Genomic DNA, 17,997 nt, shown 5'->3' on the forward strand with positions numbered 1-17,997 from the left:
ATTGACTATATCATATTTACAGTATTTTTGCACTTTCAGAAAATACATGCTGATGTATGTAAAATAAAAATTATTATCTGTAATTAAATATGTAACTCGTAATATAAAAGTGCATTACTATTATAAGACTTTAAAGGTCATGTCATGCTTTTCCGGTTATTACCCGTCCCCTTGTGTGTTATGTAGCTTTTTATAAATGTAAACAGTCTGCAGAGTCACAAACCCTCAAAGCATCCTGTAGCGCAGGGATCGGCAACAGGGGGACCGCGGTCCGGATCCGGACCCAGACGCCGACCTATACGGACCCGGACCTATAATCAATACATTTATTTATTTATTGGGGATTTCAATTTTGACGGGTCGATTCTATTTTAACCGCTGCCGACAGAGGGCGAAAGAAACGAGTGAGCGATACAGGGAGCGATACAGGGAGAGAAACACGCGATACAGGGAGAGAAGACGGAGAGGAGAGTGAACAGGGGTGTTAGCGGCAGACAGGGAGAGACACATAATTACACATGGCGCTCTCCAAGAAGAGGAAAGTGGACAGTGAGAACAGAGCTTTTAACCCTGAGTGGACGGACTCATTCATGTTCATCCTGCCCACTGGGAGCACAGAGCCAGTGTGTCTCATTTGTTCAGAGACCGTGGCGCTCATTAAAAGTGAGACAAAACACAAAGTGTTTGACCAAACATTCCCTCTCAATATGATCAGTTGACCAGGATCAAAATTAAAACTAAGTATCATTCCAGGGCAGGCTAACCGAGGCTAACCAATGAGCACCTGCATGTGTATGAGAATGGCCCCGACACCAGCATTTCAGCCCAGATTTAAACTCCTGGCAGGACACGCTCGAGCTCAATTCTCGCACTGAATTAACAACTAAAGATGACTGGATTGCAGTTGGTTTCAAGGTGTCATGAGCCAAAGAAATGGAAAATTCATGCAACAAATGGTAATACATTTCATGAAAATCCGTAACTGCTTAATCCTAAATAGTTCTTGAGACTTTCATAGCTGTAACAACATGTTGGGGACATTGTGTCAAGATGATGTTGAGATATTTCATGAGATAAGTGAATAATAAATAATAGTTTAAATAGTTTAAGAGGCAATAATAAAGTAAAGCTGCTTTTAACCCCCCTCAAAAAAGACAACTTGCTCATTGTTTCAGTGTTAATTTAATAATACAAATGCTTAATTATAGACACAGGAGAAAAAAAAAGAAGCTTTATTTTGACAGTTTCTCTTCAGATAAATGTGCTATTTTAGGACTATGTAAACGTTCATCTCATCCACTCAACATGCCACCCATCTCAAACCCGTACATAGTCACAAACTAAAACTAGAGAATGAATCCAGCAAAAATCTGATTTCTCACCATCTGTCTCTCTCTCTCACACACACACACACACACACTAAAACACACACAAGCAAGCAAGCTCACAAAAAAGGAATAACACACAAAAAGTAAAATAAAGACTGACATGACTAAAAGAGGCAACACAGAACAGTGTATACTGTTTGGGAGGAGGAATCTCAGCTGACGACAAATCATAGACTGTAAATACAGCAGCGCAGTGAACACTGGTGAGTTTAACAAACGCATAATCATAGAAGCTTCAAATATCATGAAAACATTACTGTTCATAATTATGTCAGGGAGAAGTTGGATACATTAAAATATCCTTTTAGAAAAAAATGTAACCGTATCATGAAATTCTGTCAACAACTTTTCCATATTATTTTTAAACCCTAAAGACATAACGTAACAAATGCACTGTCTTACATAATGAACAAAGTAAATGTATAAAGTAAAAAAACAAATTCAGGTGGTGATAGCAGACAGGCTGTTTAAATCAGACATGAGCACTTTAACAGACTGTTTAAACCTTAAAGCAGCAAACAAAGGCCTTTAGAGGAGAACACATAGGCAAAACAAACCAATACAAATGCTGGAAAATGCTGTTGAAAATCACAATCCACAATAAGCCTCAGAAGTGGTGGACAGTGTTGTGCAAATAGCAGGATCAGAACGTCAGAGCTAATAAAGCTAACCATTCCTTTCCATATTCAATTCAAAACAATTTATCACTTTTTCTTTGCAATGTACTCAGCATGATGTCAAGATTTTTAGCACCACCTGCTGGCTGTAAATGGGACTTGTTGTATCTGCAGTGCAGATAACACAGCAAATAAATAATAACAGGGCAATTAGTGAGTCAAAAATGGTGCGAAAACAATACTTCAGAGGTACACGTACAGAGAAGATCTCCATACTGATTTGTGAATAGACACGTCATCCTTTGCCCAAGTAGTATACACCATTGTTTTATGTCAGTTCAATCCAAAGAGAGACACACACACACACACTCAAACTCACTCATCCTTTTACGCTTCAGCATCTATTTAAAGCAAAAAACCCACCGTAAAAAATACACACACACACACACGTCCCATGCAGTCTGAATCGACTGAACAGATTAGTGTCGTTGTTCTCTGGATTTTATTTTTGGGAGAGACAGGGTTCCTACACGGGCATCTTTTCTTTGCAATGGATGAAACTGAGAATATTTTTCTGATCTCTTTGAATGTAAAAGAGAAACTAGTTTTTCTTTAAGATACGATAAACATGGATTTGTCACTGCACAGATAGTTGAACCTCTGATGGAGGTGTTGGTATTATTGGACTTGTATTGTTGTGTGTGGGGACATGGATAATTTTAGTCCAATCCGTTTAGTAAGTTAAGTTAAATGAAATGGTGTGTGTGTGTTTGTTTCTGTTTTTCTTCTTGTGTCTCTTTGACTGAGTATTCGAAATACCCTCTTTAAACCCGAGCTCTGCAAACCGGGTTTCAAACAACGTCTCAGTTTAGTGTAAAAGGGTGAACGCTGTTAACACAGGAATCTTTCTCTAGCATCCATCCCATGTAATGTGAATAGGAAAAACGTTTCAAAAACTAGAGCAATTCTACTCCACTGGTTGTTTAACATGAAACGTGTGAACAGCTTTCATCTCAAAGAAAATCGTTTATGATCCAAGGACTTTTTCCCACCTAAATCATACATCCCAAAACATGTTCAGGCTTTCTTTAAATGCTTTTCAAGGACTCAAAATGATCACAGTTAATTTTGAAGTATTCTCAGCTAGACCTGTGTAGGAACCCTGGAGACAAAGTACTCTACTGTCCAAGGGAATAACAAATTGCATGTAGGTTGTTTAGGTTGATTTTCCATTTAATTAGGCGTGTTTTACAGTGGAAATAAAAATAGTCGTGTGTATCTATTTTTAAGGTTTTATAGCACTCTTAAATGAAGCATTCACTCATGCGTATCCGGGTGTGGATGTCAGGTGGGACACTTCACTGCAGCGGGTAGAGTCCATCAGCTCACTGGAGTTTGTGTTTCAGTGGAAAGGGCCAGGGAGGTGTGGGAGAAGGTTGTCATGAGTCAATATAAAAACAACTGTTCCTCCCCCCCCCCCCCCCCCGAGACTCCTCTACGTCTTAAGGACTCCCAGGGTGTTCAGCTCATCATCCACCATGGTGGAAGGGGGGGGGGTCTTTGTCGTTCTAGCTCTGTCCAAATGGATAGGGTCCGTGAATGCCCTGAAAAAAGAAACGAGAGCGAGGGCATTAGAAGAGCTTATACGGAATAGAGAAGTGAGTACATGTAAAGATAAAAGTAAAAAAGTGTTTAGAAGGAGACAAGAATAATGACTGTTTTTGTAAGCAGTTTCATGGAGGAACTATTTTCTTTCCACCAAACTAAGAACTGTCACAAGTAAAAGCCTCTTGCTCGTGAGTAGTGTAATTTGTTAGTATAAAAATAGTTCCTAGTATCCATAGTCTCTGGACTATCTTGAGTAACCAGGTCATCATTTCTGGAATAAGATATTGCTGTCGAGTTCTTTAGACGTTAACTTTTTTCGGCACAGCATTTACAATTATTTTAGAGAACACACAAACATATGTAGAGCCAATATCTCCAGCACACCAACACAACCTGGATTGATGAATAGAACTACACTTAGAGCCATTTGAAACTGAAGCCAACACACACTCTCCACATGGTCTGCTCTTATCATCAGTTTCAGGGCAGTAACCAAACCTGCATTAACTGTAGGAAACAGCCCAGTCAATGTCCTTTGGTATTTACGTCTCGTTTAAATTACCCTGCTGGAAGACACAGCTAAATGCTTCTGGACGGTCCAGTTCAGCCACACAGGAAATGCTATTGACTGAAACTGTGATTAAAGGCTCAGCTATGACAGGTATGAGGCGATACTACTGTATACGAGTGGTGACTCGTTGGAATCACAGGTGGAAGCAGTGATTATGGATATTTCCCTAAACAGAAACCAGTAATCTGGTTTAAAGAAGCTATAGCTTTTTTTTCCTGATGCATTTCACAATGAATTTGCAATACAAGCCACCCACAAATTAATAGTAACAATATTCACATGAGAGATGTTACATTATCCTATACTCTCATTCAGAGTATATCATATATAGAGAGTATAGAATTGATATTAATATGATCTTTGATTTGAATTTTCAACTAAATTGAAAGCCATGGTCGCAGCTCATCATATTAGTATGTACACCACAAAACTAAAATAGAGCTAAAAATCATTTCCAAAGGAACCACTATATGTGCAAAAAGTGTCCAATTTGGCCTGAGGCAAAAGGAAAGGATAATATATATATCATATATAAAATATTCTAATCTCAAAGTACAGCCGGAGTTTACAGGGATTTCATCATTTGTTTTGAAAGTAGAAGTTGTTAGACAAATATAAATTCTGATCTTTTGGTGGTTCTGGTTGAAAAGTCAGTTATCAAATGTCATGGCCATTTATTTAAAAGCTGTCAAGACTCTTCTCTATCAGGGATAACCAAGAACCAACAAAGCCCTACAACTATTGCATCTATCTTATCTATGATATAGTAAAAACATAGGAGTAAGGACAACACAATTAAGTACTTGCCCCTTGATATCAAGAACCCTTACAGTCAGACTGACCTTCCAACTGTTCTTCCTTCAGTTACACCTTATTATATACAACTACATTTTATTGTTGCACCCTAAACTCTGATATTCCCCCCTAACTGTCCAGAAAGTCATATCTTTACTCCTGACAAAGCTGAGTATTCCCTCTGTTAAAAAGAGAGCAACGCAATAACCCTGAGGACGCTTCTGCAGCAACCATTCTAAAAAGAAGACCTAACTGCTTTAGGGGCTCTGCTGGAAAATCTCTAAGAAAATAAAAGTTGAGTTGACTGAGATTGGGAAATGTGTTTTCTTTAAACAAAATATACGATCATAGTGTGCAGGATTTCCCTTTTACCTGTCCCACCTTCTGTGGATGGAGGAATGCTCCACCGTAATGATGCAGGTTTCATGAAAACTGTACTTCACACACACACACTCAATAAACCAGCTGCTAATCATATGAGTGTATTTATAAAGCCATGTAGCTTAACAGGGGTAGTAGCTCTGTGGAGTGTGAAAGCTTAACTTTGATTCATACATACCTGACCATAAGTCACCACAGAAAGATTGGTTTGGAGTCCATTCGACGCCCTATTTACAGCATTATGAGACAGTCCATTTTGATCTTGCTGGAGTGGCTCTTGTGTGCGTTCCCACGCTCCGCCAGGGTCTCTGAAGCTGTCGTCAGTGGCGTCGTGCTTGTTCTTCTGAGGCGAGGCGAAGGGGTTGAAGTCTTCCTGCACGTTGCGCTGGGGTTGGGTGTTGAATTCTGTCTCGAAGGAGGACAGCTGCTGGGTCACGCCGAGGAGACCTCCAACTTCTACACTAAGAATCACCCAGATTACATCTGTGGAGATAAGAGGCATTTACACACTTGGCTTTATCAAGCAACCAAGTTTTCTCTTGGTGACGGCATCTGCAGTGTGAGAATAATCCAACACATTTTGCCTGAACAAAAACACAATCATGTCCAAAAATAATATCATATAAAAACAATAGAAATAAGGGCCCTTTGGATGCAGGTGTGGGACTTTTTCTGAAAGGCAACATCTGGTTAATTTGAAGATTTAAAATTCACATATGAAGAAGTATGAATATTGACCACTAACTACCCACTTCATATGTAGAGATGGGTATCGTTAAATACTACTACTCTTACTGGTCTGATACTGCTTATCCATCCGACTCTTTAACGGTATTTTAATAATAATCTGTTCGTTTTGGGTTTTTTAAGGGAAAAACAAACAAAAAAAGAATGGGAACAGAATTAACATTGCGTTATTTTCAGTAAAATAAAAAAACATTATTAGCAAAAAAAAGCAAAGATGTTTGACAACTCATTATAGAGTAATGCATTGATAATGGTAATGTCAAAATAAAATAAACAATAATTTACTGCAAAAGAATACAATAATCTTGGTTTTAAGTAACCCATGCTTGCATAATTTAGTTTAATTTAGTACTCCGTGTGTGGGCTCTAGGCTACATAACTTACCTGACGAGGTAATGTTACTGGTAGACGAGACAAAAACAACGAGGCAGTATAACACTTTTCATTTTCACGCCTGAATATGGTTCCCTTACGCAAGATGTTTCGCTTGTGTTTCCGCCCTCACAATTAAGACACTTATCGCACTTGTGGCAACGAGCATTGTCCACATCGACTATTGAACGCTTCAGTCTCTCTGCCATCATCATCATCACCAGCAACGGATCTCTGTGTCAGTGTACTGCGGGCACTGCAGCGTGTGAGAGAGAGAGTCACCTACCAAATTGCTGTTTTGTTTTTTTAATTGTATGTTGGTTAGATTATTCAGCAATTTCAAGAACATTTTGTGAAAAATGTATGAAATTGTACTGATAAGAAATTGAGATTAATAAAAAACTGAAGGAGTTGTAGCCATTTAACATTGTCTCATTAAAAACTAACTAAATGATCTCTTACCTCCATAGAATAATCCGGTGGCTGTGCACATCCTCCACTGGCCCTGGTACATGCCTGGAGCTGTGGGACTTCGCATCTGCACGCTCACATCTGATATTTCTTGGGGGTCTAGTGACTTTACCATAACTGTGTTTACATGGCCAAACTGATCCCCGCCAATGTATTTGAGACTAACCCCAGGTGGCCATGACTCTGCACCTGTAGCACACAAAGAGGAGTAAAGTCAAAACACAGTTTAACCACAAGAACAGGACGTTTTAACTGGCCTTATATCACACACAGATTGACACTTGGTATACTGTGTGTTAAATATGTGAATGTGATCCACACCTGTGTTCTGTATTCTCCAGGTCTTTGTGAACGGCGTATCCGGAGGAACTGACTCTCCTTCCCCAATTGTCACGTCTTCAACAAAGGACATGGATGGCGTGTTGACGTTGGGACTTTCAAAGTCATAATAAGCACCGATAGCAGCCTGCAGGTTCCTGTCCCAACACAAAGTAAGAGCATGGTGTGAGAACGAGTCGGCGTTACACATTGTGACCATAAGGTTTTGTATTTTATTCTTAAAATGTAATCTTAATTATCATTCACATAGATTTCAAAGCTCAGTTATAGTTGGACTTTTTTTTAAGCTCAAGGGAAACAAATTGTAGAAAAGAAAACAAGCAAATCTGAATATTTCTCTTCCATTTTGATGCATCTTTGATTTGTATTTGAAGCATTTTATGCTGAACCTTGATTGATCAATCGACATTGATCCTAGAACGATATTGACAATTGAATAAGTAATTTTAAAAAGTACTTGCCATGAATATAAAGCTGATTTGTATTTGTAAAATATATAAAAACCTTTAATTAAAGTGACTTTTGTGTCATATGCTTATCAACCAATTATGATTTAAAAAATGTATCAGGACCTAGTTGACTAGCAACCTAAGGGGACAGTTGAGGCATACATATATACGTTTCCTCTTACCTGTAGTGCTATTTATAAATCTAGATAGTCTTGGTGTGAGATGCAGTGTTGATAATGGCCATAGAGATTAATACAATTTCTCGAAGAAATGTCCCTTTCCAGAATTCAGGAGTTATTCAAGATGATCCACACACCTTGCTGCGCACAAAGAAGCATGCATTTACTCCTGGAGAGGTTATTTGAGTTAAAACAACAGATCAGTCGAAGCCATTAATTACAGTTTGCATTCGCAGCAGCTGGCCCAGGCTCTGGAACGGTCTGCCCCTACATGTGAGGTCAGCCCAGACCCTAGGGGGTTTTAAATCTTCACTGAAGACACACTTCTTCTCTCTGGCCTTCTAGTCAGAGCTGAGCATGATACCTGACATTTCTCTGTGTTTTGTCTTTATATTTCTGTTATACATTTCTTGTCTTTTCTTTCACATGTTATTATAGTATGCTTTTATTACATGTACAGCAATTTGGCTCAACCAAAAATCGTTTTTAAATGTGCTTTATAAGTAAAACTTGATTTGATTTAATGTTTACATATTGTGTTACGAGCACAAGCTTCTCATTCATTAGTAGTATTGTTTGTTAGGAAGAAAATAGTAAATACATGAAACACCACATAACAATGTGGATTATCTTCAGTTACCAGGTCATGATTAATGACATTTCTGTTGATTTTATTCTAATACCATTATATTTGAGAGACGGCAGACACCTCTATAGATGACACAGCAAACAATCTAGTTAGATAAATTGCACTACAGGTATGAGGAAGAATATAATTATGATTTGAGGGGTAACTATACTTTAAACATTTCTTGAGGTTACCATGATCCTGTACAACGAAGGATCTGAGTGGGCTTACATTTTTACTTGATAAATTACTAATGTAGTGCTGGAAGCTCTATATTCACATGAAACTAAGCAGTTCTAGTTAACTAGTTTCAGTGGAGAAATTCCAACAAGGGTCACGTGATGATGTCGTGATTTCTAGACAAAAAGATTCAATTTAAACAAAACAACGTCGCTGTGCTCTCACTTTAAAAAAGTAAGATATCAATATTTGATTAAAGCCATTGATCACTGATAAACTATAAGCGTGTATCACATTGATCAAACGCCACTTGTTGTCACGCGTCCATCGATCACGACTGGTTACCTCACCAGACGAACGCGAGTTGTGGCTTCCCAAACAGCGGCTCGGTGTAACTGGCTCCCAACATCATTATGTAACATGGCTGATAATCTACAGCGAGACTTCCCTGTGCTTAAATTAGCCTTCTAGCTAGTGAGCCAGGTTGTCGCTCGAGTTTCCAGTTATTTCATCCGACAATAACAAACTCACAGTTGGGGCAAACTTTACCGTTTCACGTCCGCTTGCCCCCGCAGCGATGGTTAGGAGTGAACTGTAATTAACTGCCACTTCTCGTGAAGGAAGGATTAAATCATCCTCTCGTGTTTTAACAACACCAACTTGCACCGTGAGTGTTCGCCACCATTTTTTATAGCAAATCAACGCATGCTAACTGGCTAATTATGGTGCTCTGTTAGCGTCATGTTGCTGTCCGACAACAGGCCCTCGTATCCCCGCACTCACCAGTTGGTCATGTCCAGGAAGAATGCGCAGCCTGCCGGGTTGAGCTGGAAGCCCAGCAGCCTCTGAAACTCGGATATGAGGACATCCTTGTCCGTGGTGCCCATGCAGCTGAACTTCTGCATGAGCTCCGCATCTACGTCCATGTCCGTGCCCTCCATGGGTGGCGGGTGTCCCGTAGCGGAGACGGGGTGGTGCGGGGAGGGGGGGGACCTCTCTCAGTTTAGTCCGAGGCCTTGTCCAGCCATAACAACCAGCTCAACAACAACAAGAGTCAGTGCGCATGGCAGGGGGACGTTGCAACAGTCCGCGCGTCACCTTCACCAATCACGTAGTGGGCGGCTACGTCATCTGTTGCTATTTGCAGCCGCCTTCTCATTGGTTTATCAATGAATTGTAGCTGCTCATGCTTTCACCTCAGTCAGAACCATATCAGACGATTCATATCGAAGAAAATCAGGACATTGTATTCAAAATTATGCTCAAAGAAGTGATCACTAAATTAGAATGTAATAATACAGTTACTCATATGACAATATATGTAAGTCATTCACAAACTGAACTCAAAGGCAATGTACATTGATACATAGGCTACTATAGGGGGTGTCCAAACTTTTTTCCCCGAGGGCCACATACAGAAAAATATACGAAGGGCTGGGCCACTCACTATAGGTATATTGCCTCATAAGCTCAGTTATAAGTTAGCAAAATCAATCAAATGTAGGTAAATTATGCTTGTGAGTGTTGGCAGCTCATCCCTTAAAACAGAAGCCTCAGATTGATTATAATAAGTGGAAATAGGAAGGGTGTATTTCAAGCTTATGTAAATAAGTCATTGGGCTTTTTTCTTATCAACTAAGATAGGTGTATGTATGGAGTGTGGACTGCTACTTGGAGAGGTCCCAGTTCACCTCCTGCCCTGCCGTGGTGCTCTTGAGCAAGGCACCGGACACCCCCCTTCCCCCCTCACTCCCATTGCTCCCCGGGCGCTGTACAATAGCTGCACACTGCTCCTAGTACTAGACTCATGGCACTAGGATGGGTTAAAAGCAGAGAACACATTTCACTGTGTGTGCTGTGCGCTCTGCATGTGTGACCATTAAAGAAGGTTTCATCCCGCCCAATTATATTTGTCTATGTTAGAAAATGTTTCCAACTTGAATTGATGGAATTTATTTGAAAAGTGGTCTTATTAACACATGGATACTACTGTGTAATATATTTTTACATGAGTTAAGAAGTACAATATAAGACAAGCACACATTTCATAGTCCATGCATTTGTTACTTCAAGGCTGGATTATTGTAACTCCTTATTTTTAGGGTGTACCAAGAAGTTAGTCAAGTCGCTTCAGCTGATTCAAAATGCTGCAGCTCGTGTACTAACCAGAGTTAGGAAAAGGGACCACATTAGTCCTGTTCTGGCTGCCTTACACTGGCACAGGATATAATTTAAAATTCTTCTTCTCGCCTACAAAGCCCTTAATGGGCAGGCGCCATTTTACCTTGAAGAACTCATTACAGGGCATTGCGTTCCAAGCATGCAGGGTTGTTGGTTGATCCTAGAGTTTTTTAAAGTACAATGGGAGCCAGCCTTTTCTTATCAAGCTCCACATTTTTTTTTCCACCATGAGACCTTAATATATATATAATATATTTCAAATATCACAATATTCACCTTTTTATTAGATTGACATATACTTTTACACGTTTTAAGTAAAACGTGTAAAAGTAACATAGTTAACAAATATAGTACTATATTTGTTAACTATGTAAGAATGTCCATTGTCTGCATACATGTTTCCATAAGGAGAAAAACTAATATTTAAGATTGAAGATGATTGTATATTATTATTAGTTTTTCATCTTTTTACATCAGTAGTTTACATTTCAATTTTCTTTTTGCTTTTATATCTCTCTTTGCATATTTCTAAAGTAATAACGATTGAGATCTTTAAGAATGTCATTATTCTGGGAACTTTTATCATTTAACCAAACAAAGGATTATGGGATAAAATATCCTCGGATTACTCTTGAATGAAAATATCCACTAATTTAGTAAGTGAAAAGTAAGAGTGGAACAATTTTCTGCATTAAGTACTTTTACTTTAAATACTTTACATACACTTTCCTGATTATGCTTTCATACTTTAACTTTAATAATACTTTCATTGAAGGACTTTCTTTTAACAATATTTTTAGGGTGTCCTATTATTAGTTTGACATATAGGTGAAGGATATGATATATACATTTTAGGATTCTTATTACATAAAAGAGTTCAACTTTTTCTTGAAGAATGGAGAATAGTGGATGAACAAACAAATCCCAATAAAATGTTGATATTGTTGTTGTATGCATTTGAATTAATAACAAATTAAAAAAAACAATGAAATGACTGTGTCCAACATTCCTATGACATGTACAAATAGCTATAGTAGGACATAGAAGTACACAGGGAGTTTTGCAGGACATCTGTGACTCTTTTGTTAACTACACCCACTATAAAGACACACTTTTCTGAAATCATACAAGAGAAGAACACCACTTGATGTAGATTTTCCACAACATTTCCATGACATCCTACTCCACCGTCTTCACACTACAATTGGACTCTCTGACTCTGCCTTAAACTGGTTCACCTCCTATCTCACCGGGAGGACTGAGCACGTCACCTTGGGAGCGGCTAAATCAAGAACTCACTCTGTGACTTGCGGTGTCCCCCAAGGATCAGTCCTTGGCCCCACCCTTTTCACCATATACATATCCCCCCTTGGTCGTGTCATCAGCCGGCATGGAATATCTTTCCATTGCTATGCTGATGACACACAACTCTACATCAGAGCAAACCCAACCCCCTCTGCACCTCTGCCATCATCCACAATAACCACATGCCTGGAGGAGATAAAGGTGTGGATGAAGCACAACTTCCTCCAGCTAAACAGCTCCAAGACTGAAGCCATTCTTATTGGCACTCCACATCAGGTCTGTTCATCTGCCATCACCAGCATCACCTTCTCCGGTCAGAACATTCCACTCTCAACAACGGTTACCAATCTGGGAGTTAAAATGGATCCTCACCTGACCTTTGAGGCCCACATCAAGCAAATATGCAAGACCTCTTTCTACCACCTGAGAAATATTGCGAAACTCCGCCCCACACTCAGTCTGCCAGATGCTGAAAAGCTTGTCCACGCCTTTGTCTCCTCCAGGCTGGACTACTGTAACGCACTTCTCATTGGGATTCCTAGCAAGAACATCCAGAAGCTGCAATACATCCAAAACACAGCTGCTAGGATCCTGATGAGAGTGCGGAAGTACGAACACATCACACCCATCCTCAAATCACTGCACTGGCTCCCGGTCTCACTCAGGATTGACTACAAAATCACCCTCTTCACTCATCAGTGCATATATGGAAATGCTCCCTCCTACATCAAGGAATTGCTCACCCCACAAACCTCCACGAGGAACCTACGTTCAGTAAAGGCAAACCTCCTCATCCCACCAAGGACAAAACTGAAGACCATGGGAGACCGAGCCTTCTGCTCCGCTGCTCCGAGATTGTGGAATGCCCTCCCAAGCCAGCTGAGGACACCACAGACTGTGGAGGCTTTCAAAAAAGGCCTAAAAACGCATCTTTTTAGAATAGCCTTTAACTAGATTTTTAAATCCCCCACATTATGCCATGCGGGCATGAATGTCACAGCTTTTATTATGTTGTTTTAATTGTTTTTTTTTATTGTTGTTTTGTTTCACCCTTTTTAATTTTTAATTTTGTAGCACTTTGAGTTTTGTTTACGCAAATGAAAAGTGCGCTTATAAATAAAATATATTATTATTATTATTATTATTAACATTTATTTGTATTAAGATATAAACTAAAGCATAGCTTTTAACTAAGTATTTTTGTAAATATCATAGGATTATTAATATAATTATTTGTATTAGCATACAAGTATTACGTTTAACAATGAAAACTAAATGAATAATTTTACAGCTCAGTAGGCCTACCTTAGATTTGGACTTTTTTCACAATTTTTTTATTTTCCCTTTAAAACTTCCCTCCTTCCCACAATTGCAATGTATTTTATATAGATAACTCTTTATATGTTGTTTTTATTTGATTAGATTTGTTTACCTTAACCGTTAAATATGAGTAGAGTATGGATTTCGTGTGAAGGGGGACAAATATTATCAGTAGTGCAGTGGTGTTCACGCAGAGTTTCAGGCGGAACCAACGGTCGGCAGGTCTTATATCTGGTAGGAACAGTTTGTGAGAACACCGGAATCGCGCTCTCGACGGAGATTGCCGGGGAACATGCCTAAGTAAGTAAAGCTTTTACTTGCCCTTGTAAGCTTAATCTATGATTTATACATTTCAACCCAATTAATGATTATTTGGTTTTGTACTAAGCATCGAACGGCGTTTAAATATAACTGTAAACTAATTGAAACAGACCAGTTTGTTTCCAGTGAACGCTGTGAGCTTTGTTTGGGCTCTGTCTATTTGCTGGACTCAGCCTCAACGTGAACATTAACAATTTCCAGGAAGATGTATCTGCAGCAGCGTGATACAAACTCAACTGGTTCATTTTAGTATATTTAGGACTTTAACCATATCAACCTAAACAAAAAGCTCTTTTTTTTTAATTAAAGTTTTTAGATTTTAGACCTTGTAACGTGTAATGCGATTTTTTTACTACGTAATATTCCTTAAAAATAAAAAGAGAAGAGATTATGCTGATTGTTTTAAAACAATATATCTTGCATACTAACAATCATTTACATCCAAGGTGAACGTCGTCACTGGGCCACAGCTTTTTAAAGTGGAGCAGCTGCAGAGCACAACACATCCTAATAAAATGAGTGGATAAGAAAAAATAATAGAAAATGAGTAGCATCATACTAAGGAATGAATTAGGTTTTCTATGAGTTTTTCTTTGCTAACTTAAACTAAGGCCTAAGTCATTTGAATGTACATTGGATATTTTTTAATATATAGAAAAACTTGCAAAGACAAACCATAAGAAAGACTTCAACTGTACCATGCAGCTCTTATTTGAAGAGAAGAGTTTTGGGTCAAGTCTTGATTTTGTGTTAACCCCCAAACTTTTCTTTTTGACAGGTTTTACTGTGATTACTGTGACACCTACCTAACACATGATTCGGTAAGTTGAGCTTGTGTGTATCAAACTTGTCAAATATAAAAAAGGTGTAGTTTGCTCCTGTTAAATAATGTCTGTTTTCTGTTCTTAGCCATCGGTGAGGAAGACCCACTGCAGTGGCCGAAAACACAAAGAAAATGTAAAAGATTACTACCAGAAATGGATGGAGGAGCAGGCTCAGAGCCTGATCGATAAAACAAGTAAGCACATTATTGGATCAAGTATTTGGATAACGCAGCTAAGTGCATTTTAGAAGTACAAAGCAACTGCTGTTTTTGTTTCTTTGGACGTGTTACCACTCACTCCAAAACCTTGGCGGACTTCTAGCTGTAGTAACAAATAACTTATAATAACTATGCATAATTTTTTACCTTAATATTTAATATCCGTGTATAGAAAATCAGGCTCTTTGCCAGCAGCTCACTTCGGCCCCCTCTGAGATTACTAATCCACATTACAGATGCTCAAGTGTGTTATTGTCCACTGTGGAGGAACACGTTTTACACACCAAATGATCCTTTGCAACACAAAAAGAGAGTAGCCATACATCCTTTATGCAAGTAAAGCATTCAAAATGGCTTCTCTTTTTTTTTTTTCACGTAGGGTATTTATCTGTGCACATTCGTAGAAAGACGAGGCGAGCTTTTGTGTTTTTTGCATTCCGCTTATACAGCATGAAACACACTTAAATTAACTCTTTCCAAACACAAAGAAGATGATGTGCTGTCTATTTAAATAATATGTGTGTGTTTAATGTGTTGTCCTTTCTCCCGACAGCGGCTGCCTTTCAACAGGGAAAGATTCCTCCCACGCCGTTCCCTGGTGGGCCGCCCCCAGGTGAGTCCATCTTTGATGTATCATCATTTGATTAGAATAAACGATCATCAAAATCGTGACGCGTTTGCATTCTTTAAGAATTACAACTACCACATACAAATAATACTCAACTGGACATGAAAATAAACCAAATATGAAACCCTTTTTACTTAGCCGGTGTTTTCCTTTACTTGTGTAACATTTCACTTTTGTTAAAGAGCACCTGCAATGAAGCGGCTAAGAGAAAAACATTTAAAAACTGATGTTTCATCATACTGAGAACTTTCAAATACTATGTGAAGCCCATTTAATTCAACAAGACCACAAACTATATCCTCAAAGAATAGCACAATGTACTGTGATGCACGGGAAACGTTTCTTATGGATAGAATAATGTCTTATCATTGAATGTAAACTAACGTTTGCTGTTTTTAACGCAGGTGGTCCTCCTCGGCCAGGTATGCTACCAACGCCCCCCATGGGAGGACCTCCTATGATGCCCATGATGGGGCCCCCACCACATGGGATGATGCCCGGTGGACCTGGTAAGAAATACTTGTATTTAACTCTACTCATTCCTAATTAGTGTAAAGTAACATCAGTATCCTCCGCTCCTGTGCAGTTTTTGCATGGCCTGTATTTCTTTCACCTCTTTAAGCACGCTGCCTATTCCCTGACTGGAAAAACAAACACATTTCTAACACAATATATATCTTTTCTACAGCACACCTCATGTTGATTGATCAAATAGTTGACTGTTGTTTTGTTACTGTTATCTAACATTTTATTAAATAAATTACTTTCAATTATTGTAAATAAAGAAATTAAAGTGAAAATGATTGTGTCCTAAAACCAAATGTACTTAAGGCAAAACAAAGAGTTATACATAGAAAAACATAATGGGTACAGGAGAGTGAAACTATAGCATATATTTCTATAGTACAACGTCCCATTCAATGTCCAATGAAAGAGTTGGAGTTAAATCTGGACCAGGTTATTCTCAGTGAGTTGTGAAGTTTCTAATGCACTGATGTGGCTCCTACATGAACAGCTGTTGTCATAAATCAATACCCTAAGCTGTGTATCCTTCGCTGTCTCCTCTAGGAGGCATGAGGCCGCCGATGGGAGGACCCATGCAGATGATGCCCGGACCGCCCCACATGATGCGTCACCCCCGACCGATGATGATGCCCGTCCGGCCAGGCATGATGCGACCGGACAGATAAGACCGCATGGATGTTCTCCGCTCTTTGCTGCCATGAACAGACTCTGTCTAGTGAGGACACTTGGGCTAACACTTTTTTCAATACCACCTCTTAAATCATCAAATGTCCACACTGATGTCTTTTTTTAAAATACCTACAGTTTCTTCTTGTGCCGGAATCGTGGCATTTATTCATTTTCCTTACATTAGAAGAATTTCAGATCCCCGTTTTAAAGAGTTTCTTTTTTTTAACGAAATGCCCACTTTGTGTTTGTTTTTAACATCTCGTCTCACTCTGACAAACTGCTCATTACCCACATTTAAAGAGCGTGTTTGATATGACAATATTTGTTTCTATATTTTTACTTTTTGTTTTTAGGTTTGACATGTTTTTGTTATATTTCATTGCTTTGGGAAATAAAACAGTGATTTTAAACTGGTTTCTTTATGGTTTCAGTCAATCTTCTCAATCATTCCGGCTGATTAGAACTCAAGTGAGGTTGATGCTCTGTTTATGGGATAAAAAGCTCTAAAACATCACTTTAAACTCAGCACCAAACGGCAGACTGAAAAACGTTAGCTTCGGCCTTGAAGAAATTGGAGCACTTTTCTTTCAAGAAATGCAAAAGACACCCTAAAGCAGGGCTGTCAAACTCAAGGCCCGGGGGCCAAATCCGGCCCGCAACCTCATTCTGTGGCCCCGCAAGACCTTGCAAAGAATATAATGTTTATTATACGGTTATGTGGGGATTTACAGAAGCATGTTGCCCACAAACTACATGTCCCACAATGAATCTCAAATTGGCCTTTTTTTTCTTCTCAGAACTAAGATTTTTTTTTTCTCTGAAAATGTTAGTTTTTTTTAATGTACATTTTTTTTCTTTATTTAGACATTTCACGTTTTCTTTTTTCCAGAATGTGGTGTTTCTTTTTAAATCATTTTGTGACACTCACTGAAGAGACTTTCAATTATTTGCCCTAGACTTCTGCTTTCAAACGTAGTAATTATGAAGTTATTACCCTACCTGATAATGATCCAATGCAGAGGCAATAATGTAATATAATACATTATTTTATGTATATTAAATATATGTATTTTTATAAAGTCTTAAAGTTACAACCGGCCCTTTGAGTGCAATCATAATGCTGATGTGGCCCGTGATGAAATTGAGTTTGACACCCCTGCCCTAAAGTGTAAAGCACTACGGTTAGCTGGCTCGCCAGATACAACCCTGATTGAATGATGTTTTTGTGCATCTGCTTTGTCGGGTATTTCTGTGCTTACAGGGTTACAACTTGATGAGGTA

General features: G+C 38.8%; 2 protein-coding genes across 2 annotated transcripts; one reads left to right on the plus strand and one right to left on the minus strand.

The window, feature by feature from the left end:
- Window positions 1–1,163: 1,163 nt before the first annotated feature.
- On the minus strand, window positions 1,164–10,401 carry ilrun (inflammation and lipid regulator with UBA-like and NBR1-like domains). Its single transcript, XM_034082836.2, has 5 exons — window positions 9,509–10,401; window positions 7,272–7,426; window positions 6,942–7,139; window positions 5,539–5,843; window positions 1,164–3,609 (listed from the first exon to the last, which is right to left on the minus strand). The coding sequence occupies exons 1-5, from the start codon at window positions 9,664–9,666 to the stop codon at window positions 3,574–3,576; spliced, it is 852 nt and encodes a 283-aa protein (XP_033938727.1). The 5' UTR covers window positions 9,667–10,401; the 3' UTR covers window positions 1,164–3,573.
- Window positions 10,402–13,757: 3,356 nt separating this feature from the next.
- Window positions 13,758–16,855, plus strand: snrpc (small nuclear ribonucleoprotein polypeptide C). The gene is made up of 6 exons (XM_034083308.2): window positions 13,758–13,831; window positions 14,631–14,673; window positions 14,762–14,870; window positions 15,448–15,507; window positions 15,927–16,031; window positions 16,591–16,855. The coding sequence occupies exons 1-6, from the start codon at window positions 13,824–13,826 to the stop codon at window positions 16,710–16,712; spliced, it is 447 nt and encodes a 148-aa protein (XP_033939199.1). The 5' UTR covers window positions 13,758–13,823; the 3' UTR covers window positions 16,713–16,855.
- Window positions 16,856–17,997: the final 1,142 nt, after the last annotated feature.

Source organism: Pseudochaenichthys georgianus, chromosome 5, assembly GCF_902827115.2.
Source record: "Pseudochaenichthys georgianus chromosome 5, fPseGeo1.2, whole genome shotgun sequence".
NCBI classification, from domain to species: Eukaryota; Metazoa; Chordata; class Actinopteri; order Perciformes; family Channichthyidae; genus Pseudochaenichthys; species Pseudochaenichthys georgianus.

Coding starts and splice junctions, on each gene's coding strand:
- snrpc (XM_034083308.2), top strand. Junction 14,871..15,447: donor GAGCCTGATCGATAAAACAA/GTAAGCACATTA, acceptor TTCTCCCGACAG/CGGCTGCCTTTCAACAGGGA. Junction 16,032..16,590: donor GATGATGCCCGGTGGACCTG/GTAAGAAATACT, acceptor TGTCTCCTCTAG/GAGGCATGAGGCCGCCGATG.
- ilrun (XM_034082836.2), bottom strand. CDS start 9,666: ATGGAGGGCACGGACATGGACGTAGATGCGGAGCTCATGCAGAAGTTC. Junction 7,427..9,508: donor TTCCTGGACATGACCAACTG/GTGAGTGCGGGG, acceptor GTGTTGGGACAG/GAACCTGCAGGCTGCTATCG. Junction 7,140..7,271: donor CTGGAGAATACAGAACACAG/GTGTGGATCACA, acceptor TGTGTGCTACAG/GTGCAGAGTCATGGCCACCT.